This window comes from Siniperca chuatsi, linkage group LG5 (genome assembly GCF_020085105.1).
Source record: "Siniperca chuatsi isolate FFG_IHB_CAS linkage group LG5, ASM2008510v1, whole genome shotgun sequence".
Lineage (NCBI taxonomy): Eukaryota > Metazoa > Chordata > Actinopteri > Centrarchiformes > Sinipercidae > Siniperca > Siniperca chuatsi.
Genome location: NC_058046.1, coordinates 26524510 through 26539161, shown reverse-complemented (window position 1 = coordinate 26539161; position 14652 = coordinate 26524510). Strand labels below are relative to the sequence as shown.

Genomic DNA, 14652 nt, shown 5'->3' with positions numbered 1-14652 from the left:
CATCATCTAGGATTTGTGTTTGTGTGCCACGTCTGAAACCCAAAAACAGCAAACATTATATTAAGTTGATGCAATCACAAAATATGACACGTTGCAGAAAAAAAAAACACTCGAGTTGGCAGGATGACAACAGATGCGACTCAACACCACTAGAGGCAGGGTTCCTCAGCTTCAACAGAGAGTTCACAATCCACTCAGATAACTGCGGTAGTGTATAAAAATTGTAAAATAAAAAGTATTATTCACTTAACAGGTCAAACATGTCTAGGAACTATGAACTCACTGTTCAGCAATGATTTTTCAAAGATTTGGGAGATTATGACTGTTTCAAAGAAATACTGTTGCTGACAGAAATATAAGTAATACAGTCATATGAAGGAAAAAAACGAGATTAGTTCAACAAAACTTGATGGTATTGTTAAAAATTGTACTACTTCTTTACGTAAGTTTACATTAATTATTAAGCAGAATGGCACGTCAGTGCCATATGAATATATATTTTACTTTAATTACTGATGTCAAGTGTGACATGTGTATGTAGCAGCTAGTCAAAGTCGAGCTCAGTTTCCCCTATTTTATACATTTTGATCGTTTAACAATGCACCTCATTTCATAAGCTAATACACTTTTTTTTATCTTCACCTGCAAAGTAACAATTGTAACTATAGCTGTCATTTAAATGTTTTAGGGTAAAAAAAAAAAACAACAAAAAAACACAAGATGCCGGTCTTTTGAAAAATGCACATTTATGACATTTGGCAATTGCTCTTTTCTACATGACAATAGGTCACATCACACCATTAGTATTAGTAACAGCCACTACTGTGCACTGAATGTCTGACAAGTCAGAGTTGTATACATTGTTAATGTGACTTCTGATTGTGTGCTGTCGCTTCTCTGGTTCTTGTTCTGCATTTTTAGTTGACTCTAAGTCTCCATGCTTCTGAGTTCTTGTGTTTTTTGACCACAAACCACTTAAACTGAATCGTCTCCCACGTTTTGCAAATACTGCTTGCTCCTTGGCTGTATTCAATCTTATATGCCTTGACATATCAGAAACATCAACGTATCCTTCCCCCCACTTGCTGCAGTGCTACGGCTTCTCATCAGTGTGGTCTCTTCTCATGTGGACCAACACGGCACTTCTGCTTGTGAAAGCTCTCCCACATGTTTTGCAAAGGTACGGCCTTTCACCTGTGTGGATTCTCATGTGGACTGTTAAGTCACCACTCTGTCTGAAAGCTCTACCACATGTTTTGCAAAGGTACGGCTTCTCACCTGTGTGGATTCTCATATGAACTTTAAATGCTGAAATGTCACCCATTCTTTTCCCGCAGGTCTTGCAAAGGTACGGCTTCTCACCAGTGTGGACTCTTCTCATGTGGACTTTCAAGTCACTACTCTGTCCAAAACCTCTCCCACAAGTTTTGCAAGTATACGGTTTCTCACCTGTGTGGATTGTCATATGCCTTTTCAATGCTGGCATGGCATAGAATCTTTCCCCGCAGGTCTTACAAAGATACGGCTTCTCACCTGTGTGCACTCTCATATGGACTTTCAAGGCAATACTACGTGTGAAAGCTCTCCCGCAAGTTTTGCAAAGATACGGCTTCTCACCTGTGTGGACTGTCATATGCCTTTTCAATGCTGGCATGGTACAGAATCTTTTCCCGCAGGTCTTGCAAAGGTATGGTTTCTCACCTGTGTGCGTTTTCATGTGTTCTTTCAAGTGACTGCTAAGTCTGAAATCTTTCCCACATGTTTTGCACGAATATGGCTTCTCACCTGTGTGGATTCTTAAATGATTTTTCAGTACTGACTTGTAACCAAATCTTTTCCCGCAGGTCTTGCAAAGGTACGGCTTCTCACCCGTGTGGTTTCTCATGTGTGTCTGCAATTTTGACTTAAAATGAAAATCTTTTCCACATGTGTCACATTTTAAAGACTTTTTACCTGTGTGAGTGTTACAGTGAGATTTTAATATGGTAGGGTTGCATCCATTGTTTGTGTGACTATTGTTTTTGTGAGGTCTGTTCTCTGGTTTTGGCTCTGCATCTCCAGTTAACACTTCATTATTGCCTCCTTCGTGATCTTGGCTCTCAGCTGCATGAGAGTTGTGAGAGAGGAGCTGCTGGTCCCTGTTTGGTTCTGGTTCACTGTGGTCACTTTCCTCATCAGTAGGAGTCAACATAAAGGCATCAGTCTCCTGCTTCAGTACAAGCTGCTCTCCCTCCTGATTGATGCAGAGTTCCTCCTGTTCCTCTTTAATCTGTGGAGGCTCTTGGTCCAGACTGGAGTTCCTCTCCTGAATACAGAGCTGCTGGTCAGCCAGAACCTCCTCCACCGTACAGACATGTTGCTGTGGGAGCTCTGGAGGGACAGAGAACAAAAGGAATAGGATACTACTGTGATGGTAAAGTATAAAATTGCAGACATGCGAGCAAATTAGTACCAGTAATCATTTAAAAATTTGAATTATATATAAATCAAATTCCTCTGTTTGTGTTATTAAAATAATGAGGTTTTACACACCTATCCTGTGTAACTTTATTTCGGGTTTCCAAAAGATATCCAGCAGTCTGCGCTGACGAACGATCTCTTCCTCGTACTCGAAGATAGTTTTTTTAAAAACTCCGAATATTTCTTCAGCAGCAGCAGTTAGTCGCTCGTTGACAAACTCTCTCAAACACTCAACTGAAGACATTGTTACTTAATTACAAATGAAATAAGTAGCAGCGCCACGAATATCGTCTTCCAGCTAATTCAACACATACCTGCAGCTAACGCTACTAGCGCTTGTGTTGTTTACTTCCGCTGGATGTCACACTGTTAAGTTCCGACAGTGGAAGTGCGATCTTTTTGTTCCGCTTTCGAATGATGACATTTTATTCAAACTTGTGTATTTAATATCAGAAACAAGGATGTACATCTACCTCGCTTTGGTTTCTACTACGTTTAACTGACAGATGTGTTTTTTGTTACTTCGCAAGAACTGATTTTGCGGTCGGATTGTGCTGTTGACATACTCACTAAAGTGGAAGAGCTCCTCACTAGGAAGTAAGGATCTCACACAGTGGAAAATCTACTTAATCAAAATACTGTGTTTTTCCCCCACCAACAGTCAGATGTATAATTTGCAATGTACAAGCAGTTACATTTTTGCTTCATCACATATATACAAAGAGCAAATCGAAGATGAGAGGCTACGTGATAACAGGTGGGGTTTCATTTTATTCTAACTGCCAAAAATGGCAAGAGATTCACTACCATTAAATTAGGGTAAACGTATAAATAGTGTTGTTTGGAGTTAAAGTGCAGCTGTCACTCTCTGCTTATAAGGACATTTTAATATCTTTGCACCTATAGTGATGTGCGTACAACTTCAGTCTTTCATCTGCCACCGGAAGCTTTCAGATTAACACATGCAGTGGATGTTTCAAAACTAAATAGACATTTACAAACAAACATATTCATATAGAATGGCTCTCAACTGTATAGCGGGCATTAGGACTGGTGGATCACATGTGTTGTCTTGGTCTGTGCTGCTGCTCCCACACTGACAGGAGTCATGAAGAAGAACTTTTTCAGGGCCTCTGACAAAAATACAAAGTAAACATTTTACAGGAAGACTTGTTTAGTTAGAAACACAAAAAGTAGCTAATAGTACACCTTAAAATTATACTTAACGTTACCTCTGTGCCTCAGTAACTGTGCTTGAGTTACCCAGTAAGGCCAAAAACTATTTCAGCTATTTTGACATCAATACCAATTGTTGGCATTTATGTAGCTGATAGCTAAGCTCCACAACATATTTGCACCTAAAGTAACAGTAACTTCCTAGCGTAGAATAAAATAAAAGTTTGCTAAACATTGCTGTTCCTATATCAAAGATCACATTTTTTTTGTGTTCAAGATTTCATATCTGTGTGGAATTTACATGCAATATTGGCCATCTGAGAACAATCAAAGCTGTACATCAGTACAGTACTGAGAACATGTCCACCTCTGCATACATGCTTGTTCAATATGAGACAATTCCTCTGATCAAACTACCAAACAGTATCAAATCATACTGTAACTAAACCTCCAGCAGGTGAGCTGCAACATTAAAACACCTCTTGCATGCTATAATTTAACACTCTGAAAAGAGCTATTCTTCACTATGACTACTTTTACTTTTGATGTCATCACACCCATCTGCAGCCTCGAGGAACAGAATTTGCTTATAGCTTTAGACTTCAGTATTAATCTGGCATTCTTACAGTATCACCTTAACACAGCTTTACTGTTTACTGAATAAATACATGAGATCAAAAACACAGCTCAACACACCATCTAGCACACCATCTAAAATTTGTGTTTGTGTCACCTCTAAAGCCCCCCAAAAACCAAACGTGTATCAAGTTGAAGCAATCACAAAACACATAAAAGTATGAAATCAAAGGACACACTGCAGACAAAAAAAAAAGAGACCAGTTGGCAGGATGACAACATACTGTAAGTGACCCAACACGACTAGAGGGAGGTTTTCTCAGCTTCACAATCAGAGTTCACAGTCCAATCATATAACAGAGGTAGTGTATAAAAATAGTAAAAAGAATATTCATATAACAGGTCAAACATTTGTAGGAACTATGAACTCACTGTGCAACGACTTTTCAAGGATTAGGGAAATTGATTGTTTCAAAGAAATACTGTTGCTAACAGAAATATGAGTAATAGTCATATGAAGTAAGAAAACAGGTTAGATTAACAAAACTTGATGTCATTGTTGACAATGTACCACTTCATTACACTAACATGTTGTAACCTCATATCAATGGGAAATTGTATACATTCAGTTACAGAGATGGAGCTATTGTAAAGGTGTATTTTATTCATCAGGTGAACACGTCTCCACAGGAGTTTCAGCTCGATGGTTTCTCCTGTGTATATTGATCCTCAATTGTTTTTTAAATGATGTGATTTGAGTAAGTGCTGCAGTTATGTGGCTCCTCACTTCTGTGAGTTCTTGTGTGTTCTGACCACAAACCACTAGAACTGAATCATCTCCAACATATTTTGCAAATCCAAGACTACCTGCCGGTATGCAAACTTCTGTGCTTTGCCAAATGAGACGCAGCAAAGTATCTTTTCCCGCAGATCTTGCAAAGGTACGGCTTCTCATCAGTGTGGGCTCTTCTCATGTGGACTTTCAAATGACAACTAAATCTGAATTCTTCCCCACATGTTTTGCAAGAATACGGCTTTTCACCTGTATGGATTCTAATGTGCCTTTTCAATACAGACATGTCACAGAATCTTTTCCCACAAGTCTTGCAACCGTACGGCTTCTCACCAGTGTGGGTTCTCATGTGGACTGTCAAGTGACTTCTACATCTGAAATCTCTACCACATGTTTTGCAAGAAAATGGCTTCTCACCTGTATGGATTCTTAAATGAGTGTTCAGTCCTGATGCCTGATTGAATCTTTTCCCACATGTTTTGCAAGTAAACGGCTTCTCACCTGTATGGATTTTTAAATGAGTGTTCAATCCTGATGTCTGATTGAATCTTTTTCCACAGCTGCTACAAGAATATGGCTTCTCACCTGTGTGTATTCTCAAGTGTATATTCAATTGGGACTGATACTTAAAAGCTTTCCCACATGTGTCACATTCTACAGACTTTTTACCTGTGTAAGTGTTACAGTGAGTGTTTAACATGGTAGAATTGTATCCATTGTTCGTGTGACTATTGTTTTTCTGAGGTCTTTTCTGTGGTTCTGGTTTTGCATTTCTTCTTGAGTCTCCATGCTTGCCTCCTTCGTGATCTTGGCTCTCAGCTACATGAGAGTTGTGAGAGAGGAGCTGCTGGTCCCTGTTTGGTTCTGGTTCACTGTGGTCACTTTCCTCATCAGTAGGAGTCAACATAAAGGCATCAGCCTCCTGCTTCAGTACAAGCTGCTCTCCCTCCTGACTGGTGCAGAGTTCCTCCTGTTCCTCTTTAATCTGTGGAGGCTCTGGGTCCTCTTGGTCCAGACTGGAGTTCCTCTCCTGAATACAGAGCTGCTGGTCAGCCAGAACCTCCTCCTCCGTACAGACATGTTGCTGTGGGAGCTCTGGAGGGACCGAGAACAAAAGGAGCATGATACTACTGTGATGGTGAAGAAAAAAAATACAGATATGCGAGCAAATTGGAACCAGTATATAATTGGATGGATTACATATTAACCAAATTCCTGTTTTGTGATATTATGACCTCTTCTTTATGGAATGGAAAATGCTTTCTATACCACGACAAAGATGTCTCTATTAATAAAATACAGTAATTTTAGTGGTCCAACACTTGTCCAAAGGGGTTTCCGCTCAATGATTTGTCATGTTAATGGATTCTTTTGTCAGGTATGAGATTTGTGAAAGAAATACTGAGTAATACAATTACTGAATCATCTCCCACATATTTAGCAAATACAAGGCTACTTGTCTGTATGTGGTTTTATATTCCTTTAGACACATCAAAATATATTTTCCCGCAAGTCTTGCAAAGGTACAGCATCTCACCAGCGTAGGCTCTTCTCATGTGGACTATCAAGTCATGACTATGTGTGAAAGCTCCCCAACATGTTTTGCTAGTAAACAGCTTTTCATTTGTGTGGATTATTATGTGCCCATTCAAGTCTTGGCATCTGACATAATCTTTTCCACAGGTATTACAGAGGTATGGCTTCTCACCTGTGTGTTCTCATGTGAATTTTCAAGGCACTGGCACATCTGCAATCTCTCCCGCATATTTTACAAGAACACGGTTTTTTATTGGTGTGCGTGCTCATGTGTATATTCAATCTTGACTTATATCTGAAAGCGTTTCCATGTGTGTCACATTTAAATGATTTCAAAATGTTTACCTGTGTGAATATTACAGTGAATCTTTGACAGGGTATATACATTGTTACTGTTACTTTCATTTTTGTGATGTTGATTCTCTGGTTTTGGTTCTGCATCTCTAGTTGATCCTGAGTCTCCATGCTTGCCTCCTTTCTGATCTTGGCTCTCAGCTACATGAGAGTTGTGAGAGAGGAGCTGCTGGTCCCTGTTTGGTTCTGGTTCACTGTGGTCACTTTCCTCATCAGTAGGAGTCAACATAAAGGCATCAGTCTCCTGCTTCAGTACAAGCTGCTCTCCCTCCTGACTGGTGCAGAGTTCCTCCTGTTCCTCTTTAATCTGTGGAGGCTCTGGGTCCTCTTGGTCCAGACTGGAGTTCCTCTCCTGAATACAGAGCTGCTGGTCAGCCAGAACCTCCTCCTCCGTACAGACATGTTGCTGTGGGAGCTCTGGAGGGACAGAGAACAAAAGGAGCATGATACTACTGTGATGGTGAAGTAAAAATGCAGACATGAGAGCAATTTAGTAACAAGTAACGTTATTCACTTAAACAATTTAATATATAATAATTTATATATAGTTTGAATTCCTCTATTTTCTGTTATTAAAATAATGACGTTTTACACACCTATCCTGTGTAACTTTATTTCGGGTTTCCAAAAGCTATCCAGCAGTCTGCGCTGACGATCGATCTCTTCCTCGTACTCGAAGATAGTTTTTTTTAAAACTCTGAATATTTCTTCAGCAGCAGCAGTTAGTCGCTCGTTGACAAACTCTCTCAAACACTCAACTGAAGACATTGTTGCTTAATTACAAATGAAATAAGTAACAGCGCCACGAATATCGTCTTCCAGCTAATTCACTACATACATGCAGCTAACGCTACTAGCGCTTGTGTTGTTTACTTCCGCTGGATGTCACACTGTTAAGTTCCGACAGTGGAAGTGCGGTAGCCTTATGTTCCGCTTCCAACTGATAGCATTTTATTTTTAAAACTTGTGTTTAATATACATTACAATATACAGTAGCAAGGATGTGCATCTACCTTGCTTTGGTACTCTTTTCTACTACTTTTAACTGACAGACGTGTTTTTGTTTTTACTTCAAAGATAATGAGTTTGCATAAAAAACACAAATAAGCAGATGAAAGCAGTATCAAGATTATTTAAGTAGAAATACCACAGTGTAATACATAGTGTGGGTGTGACTGACATAAAAAGTAAAAGTACTCATAGTGGCTATTTGTTCTTGTTCTGTCAGTTAACAGTAGTAGAAAAGAGTACCAAAGCAAGGTAGATGCACATCCTTGCTACTGTATATTGTAATGTATATTAAACACAAGTTTTAAAAATAAAATGCCCTCAGTTGAAAGCGGAACATAAAGCTACCGCACTTCCACTGTCGGAACTTAACAGTGTGACATCCAGCGGAAGTAAACAACACAAGCGCTAGTAGCGTTAGCTGCAGGTATGTGTTGAATTAGCTGGAAGACGATATTCGTGGCGCTGCTACTTATTTAATTTGCAATTAAGCAACAATGTCTTCAGTCGAGTATTTGAGAGAGTTTGTCAACAAACGACTAACTGCTGCTGCTCAAGAAATATTCGGAGTTTTAAAAAAAACTATCGTCGAGTACGAGGAAGAGATCGATCGTCAGCGCAGACTGCTGGATAACTTGCGGAAACCCGAAATAAAGTTACACAGGATAGGTGTGTAAAACTTAATAATATTAAGTTTATATTCGTTTTATATTATCTAAATTACATTGCTGTCTTCACCATCACAGTAGTATCATGCTCCTTTTGTTCTCTGTCCCTCCAGAGCTCCCACAGCAACATGTCTGTACGGAGGAGGAGGTTGTGGCTGACCAGCAGCTCTGTATTCAGGAGAGGAACTCCAGTCTGGACCAAGAGGACCCAGAGCCTCCACAGATTAAAGAGGAACAGGAGGAACTCTGCACCAGTCAGGAGGGAGAGCAGCTTGTACTGAAGCAGGAGACTGATGCCTTTATGTTGACTCCTACTGATGAGGAAAGTGACCACAGTGAACCAGAACCAAACAGGGACAAGCGGCTCCTCTCTCACAACTCTCATGCAGCTGAGAGCCAAGATCAGAAAGGAGGGAAGCATGGAGACTCAGGATCAACTAGAGATGCAGAACCAAATAATCAACATCACAAAAGCAAAACTCTGACTGACAATGTATACAACTCTGCCCTGTCAAAGATTCACCATATTACTCACACAGGTAAATCGTTTTTCCAATGTGACACATGTGGGAAAGATTTTAAGTATCAGTCTCAACTGAATATACACTTGAGAATACACACAGGTGAGAAGCCATATTCTTGTAGCAGCTGTGGAAAAAGATTCAATCAGACATCAGGATTGAACACTCATTTAAAAATCCATACAGGTGAAAAACCATTTACTTGCAAAACATGTGGGAAAAGATTCAGTCAGACGTCAAATTTGAACACTCATATAAGAATCCATACAGGTGAGAAGCCATTTTCTTGCAAAACATGTGGGGAAGAATTCAGATTTAGTTGTCTGTTGAAAGTCCACATGAGAAGAGCCCACACTGGTGAGAAGCCTTACCTTTGCAAGATCTGTGGGAAAAGATACTTTTGTGCATCTCATTTGGCACAGCACAAAAGATTGCATACAGGCAAGTAGTCTTGGAGTCGCAAAATAGGTTTATGGTCAAAACTACATGACGACATGACAGCTCCCCAAACGAAGCCAAAACATCTCAATCATCCCCTGGTGGCTGGCTGGAGTATAGGTCATAAACCCCGCCCCCTCCATGTTAGTGGATGGGACAACAGCCAAACTAAAAAGTACACGTCAAATATAAATTTCCCAAAGATGGTTTCTGTCATTTCAGGTCGTTCTTATGTTGACATGTTTTAAAGTGTTAATTTTTCTGATACGTTTGATTTTAATTAGTTATTTGATGGTTTAAAATGGGGGTTTCACATTTTGGGCAGGCTCTGGCTCCAAATGACGTCACCAGCGCAACATGGCAGCTCCCGTATCCGGGATATTTTGGCTTCATTTTTGTACAGTGCAAGGAAGTGGAGATTCATCATCCATTTTTATATACAGTCTATGGTCAAAACTCACAAGAACTCACAGGAGGGAGTAGCCATATAATTGCAGCTCTTGTGGGAACATTTGTACTCAAATCACATACTTCAAAAAAATAATGTCCTCAGGATCAATATACAAAGGAGAAACCATCGAGCTGAAACTCCCGTGGCGACTTGTTAGCCTACGGAATGAAAAACACATACACGTGAAATACATGTAGCAATAGCTACATCTCTGTAATTGATTGTAAAATGTTTTTTATAAAGATGAGATCTTAATATCAAAGTGTAAAGTTTCACTTCATACGGCTGTATTATATTTCTTTTAGCAATAGTATTTTTTATTAAACAATCGTGATGTCCCAAATCGAGGAAAAATGCTAGATTCAAAGTGAGTGCCCAGTAGTGGCTCCTCAAGTATTTGATCGTTCTATATGAAGCCTACACATCTTTTGCAAGAAGTCAGATTTTACATTTGAGAATGACTGACATCACTTTTATATCACTATATAAGAAGTCCTATTAAATGTGAACGTGCCTTCTTGTTGCTATTTTTATACACTACCTCAGTTGTTAGAAAGCCTGACCACGCCCCCTGCAATTAAACTGCGGCATTGTTCCTTGATGACTTTTCAAAGGGATAACAGACTCCTTTCCTTAATCATTATTGTCCGGTTTGTGCGTTCATGAGGATAATGTGAGTACTGTAGGCTACATACAGTGCCTGTTAAGTATCATCGTAGAATGGATATATGTTGTAGTTTAACTTTATAGTTTTAACGGTTTAGAATGTAGAGTTGCTACTCGCTCTAACATGCAAGCCTTTTTTCCTTTTGTATAGTTTTACCACTGTTCACGCGTAAATTGTATAATTTGGTTTAATCATCCATAACTTCTCTAATAAGTTATTACCTTGGTTAATTTCACTGCCTGTGATTTGCTCTGACTGTCTTCATGTTTAAGTTTGCTGTTATGGTATAGCCTAGGTTATTTGAAAGGGAATCTCAGTTTCTGTGTATGGACACAGCTTTTTCTTTGTCCTCAGAATTTTCAAAGAAGTTGGACGCAGGTCATTCCAATACAAATCTCCATCCGACTGGAATAACCTTTCGCTTTTTCTGAGATCTGTGGCCTCTTTACGCTGCTTCAGGACATCTTTATTTACTTATCTTAAAACAATCTGTTTATGCTTTTAATTTGTGCATACAAGACAAACTACTTCAATTGCTCTTGTGCAGATGTAATTGCTTTATTATCCTGGTCATTGTATCCAGTTTTTCTTGTACAACAGCTGAGGGCTGGGGGTGTGGGTGGGAGAGGCTGAGCAAGCTGTCTGTTTTTGCCATGTATGTTTATGTAATGCCCTTTTTTTTTGTATGTGCTTTATTTTGTACTTGTATCTATAGGACCCCCTTGAAAATGCTGCATCCCAAGGGGCTATCCTTTCAATAAATTCAATATCACTTGATTGCCTCATGCTTGAATGCCTCATGTCAGTTCTAGTAGCAGCTAAGGCTAATATTATGCATTGAAAGGTTATGGCTACTGTATTTAGTCAAGTTAGTGATTATAGTAAACATTGGACTACATGCCATTAGGCAAAAACTCCTACTCTAGATGTCTATCTGATAGTGCTGTAAGTAAATTTCAGGAAGCAATTCCTAGGCTACTTAAATAAGTTTTACCCTTAGCACTAATTTACTAGATATGATCAATGTGTCTTTATTAACAGGCTATGTCCCACAGTCTTTTAAAATAGCTTTAATTAAACTCTTCTTAAAAAGCCCACTCTTGATCCAGGGGTTTCAGGCAACTATAGACCTATATCTAACCTTCCCTTTCTCTAAGATCCTTGAGAAAGCAGTCGCAATCAGTTGTGTGATATTCTAAATCATAGTTTACTTTAGGATTTTCAGTCAGGATTTAGAGTGCATCATAGCACAGAGACAGCACTGGTGAAAATTACAAATTACCTTTTAATTGCATCGGACAATAGACTTGTCTCTGTACTATCTTAGTACTGCATTCGGCACCATTGACCATTGCATCCTATTACAGAGACCGGAAGATTTAATTGGCATTGAAGGAACCGCACTAAGCTGGTTTGAGTCTTATCTATCAGATCGATCCTAGTTTGTACACATAACGGTGAATCCTCCGTGCACGCCAAAGTTAGTCATGGAGTTCCAAAAGATTCTGTGCTTGGACAAATTCTGTTCACCTTATATATGCTTCCTTTAGGCAATATTATTAGGAAACACTCCATAAACTTTCATTGTTATGGGGATGATACCCAATTATATCTATCAATCAAGCCAGCTGAAACTAACCAGTTAGCTAAACTTCAAGCATACCTTAAGGACATAAAAACCTGGATGACCTGGAATTTTCTGATGTTAAAAAGCTGAAGTTATTGTACTTGGCCCCAAACACCTCCAAGACACATTATTTAAAGATATAGTTACTCTAGATGGCATTGCCCTTGCCTCCAGCAGCACCGTAAGGAACTTCTGAGCTATCTTTGATCAGGATTTATCCTTTAACTCCCACATGAAACAAATTTCAAGGACTGCCTTCTTTCACCTACGTAACATTGCAAAAATCAGGCACATCCTGTCTCAAAATGATGCTGAAAGACTAGTCCATGCATTTGTTACTTCTAGGCTGGATTATTGCAATTCCTTATTATCAGAATCAGAAATACTTTATTGATCCCCGAGGGGAAACTCTTTTGTTACAGCTGCTCACTATCGTGTCAGTGCACACAGGAATAGAAGTACTAAGCAAATCAAAATATAATGCACTATAATACAGGTAAGATAAATTAAGTACAAAGTGGATATAAGTATAAAAGCTAAGTAAGTGTTAAGTACAAAAGTGGATTTAGAGGTTGATAAGTACGCACAGTATAATAATACAATGTAATAATATAAGTAATAAGTAATAGTGCAATAATGAGTACTGTCAAGTTAAGTGTAGCTTATTAAGATGATTATGAGACGGTGGATATTGCACAGCAGTAATAGAAGTATGAATAAATAAATAAATATCTGAAAACAGAGTATATTGCACAGCAGTATTAAACAGAGAATATTGCACAATTATTTAAAGTATTGCAGTGATGTTAATGGTCCAATGTCTAGTTTATCGACTTAAGATCATATTGACTGACACGTAGAGGGAGGAGTTAAAGAGTTTGATGGCCACAGACAGGAATGACTTCCTGTGGCGCTCTGTGGTGCTTTTTGGGGGGATGAGTCTTTCGCTGAACGTACTCCTTTGTTTGACCAGCACGTCATGGAGCGGGTGGGAGACACTGTCCAAGATGGCATGTAGTTTGGCCAGCATCCTCCTCTCTGACACCACCGACAGAGAGTCCAGCTCCACCCCCACAATGTCACTGGCCTTAGGGATCAGTTTGTTTAGCCTGTTACCCTCAACCTGCTGCCCCAGCATGCAACAGCATACAGGATAGCACTGGCCACCACAGACTCATAGAACATCCTCAGCATTGTCCGGCAGATGATGAAGGACCTCAGCCTCCTCAGAAAATAGAGGCGGCTCTGGCCCTTCCTGTAAACGGCTTGAGTGTTCTTAGCCCAGTCCAGTTTATTGTCCATGTGTACTCCCAGGTACTTGTACTCCTCTACAATGTCCACACTGACCCCCTAGATGGAAACCGGAGTCACTGGTGCCTTGGCCCTTCATAGGTCAGGCTGCCCGAATAAGTCCCTTAAGACTCTCCAGTTGATCCAGAATGCTGCAGCTTGAACTAGGAAAAGAGATCATATTTCTCCAATATTAGCTTCTCTGCACTAGCTCCCTGTAAAATCCAGAATAGAATTTAAAATCCTTCTCCTCACCTATAAAGCTCTTAATGGTCTGGCACCATCGTATCTTAAAGATCTCATAATACCATATTATCCGACTAGAACACTGCGCTCCCAGAATGCAGGGTTAATTGTGGTTCCTAGAGTCTCCAAAAGTAGAATGGGAGCCAGAGCCTTCATTTATCAAGCTCCTCTCCTGTGGAATCAGGTCCCAGTTTGGGTTCGGGAGGCAGACACCATCTCCACATTTAAGAGTAGGCTTAAGACTTTCCTCTTTGGATAAAGCTTATAGTTAGGGCTGGCTTGGGTGAGTCCTGAACCATCCCTTAGTTATGCTGCTATAGGCCTAGACTGCTGGGGGACTTCCCATGATGCACTGAGCTCTTCTCTCCTCCTCTCCCTCTGTATGCATTTTTAACCCATTAATGCATGTTACTAACGTGACATCTTCTCTCTCCTGTAGTTTTGTGCTTTCTCGTCTCTCTCCTCTTTCCTTCTGTCGCTTTCAGCAGGTATTTCTGTTATCTTATGTGTGTAGTTCTGACACATAACTGATGAAACGGAGGGCGAGGACTTCCCACAACTTAACTGGTTGAGGTGGCAAATATGGACTTGACTCCAGTCAAAGAATCAGGCTCCAGAGAAGAAATATCTTCATTCACAAGGGACTATTTTCTCAATTGCTACCCATTGTTTGTGTACGCTATGTATTTGGGTTTGATTTTGTGTTCGTGGTCTATAAGAAATAAAAAGAGGATACAATTAGGAATATGAATATAAGCTACAAAATAATGATAGGCTATGATATAATAATCACAAATATTAATCGATTGGATAATCAAAAGTGGTTACTATAATCACTAAC

General features: G+C 39.6%; 3 protein-coding genes across 3 annotated transcripts; 1 reads left to right on the top strand and 2 right to left on the bottom strand.

Annotated features, from left to right (window-relative positions):
• Window positions 1-721: 721 nt before the first annotated feature.
• On the bottom strand, window positions 722-2846 carry LOC122875804 (zinc finger protein 664-like). Its single transcript, XM_044195342.1, has 2 exons — window positions 2533-2846; window positions 722-2370 (listed from the first exon to the last, which is right to left on the bottom strand). Exons 1-2 carry the CDS (start codon window positions 2702-2704, stop codon window positions 1094-1096), a joined length of 1449 nt encoding a protein of 482 aa, XP_044051277.1. The 5' UTR covers window positions 2705-2846; the 3' UTR covers window positions 722-1093.
• A 3122-nt stretch (window positions 2847-5968) lies between these two features.
• On the bottom strand, window positions 5969-7787 carry LOC122876215 (the record flags this gene model as incomplete). Its single annotated transcript, XM_044196251.1, has 3 exons — window positions 7492-7787; window positions 6945-7312; window positions 5969-6100 (listed from the first exon to the last, which is right to left on the bottom strand). Coding segments are annotated over exons 1-3 (672 nt in total), but the record flags the coding sequence as incomplete, so codon positions are not given.
• Window positions 7788-8264: 477 nt separating this feature from the next.
• LOC122875820 (zinc finger protein 239-like) lies at window positions 8265-11425 on the top strand. The gene is made up of 2 exons (XM_044195368.1): window positions 8265-8572; window positions 8685-11425. The coding sequence occupies exons 1-2, from the start codon at window positions 8401-8403 to the stop codon at window positions 9539-9541; spliced, it is 1029 nt and encodes a 342-aa protein (XP_044051303.1). The 5' UTR covers window positions 8265-8400; the 3' UTR covers window positions 9542-11425.
• The last annotated feature ends 3227 nt before the right edge of the window (window positions 11426-14652 follow it).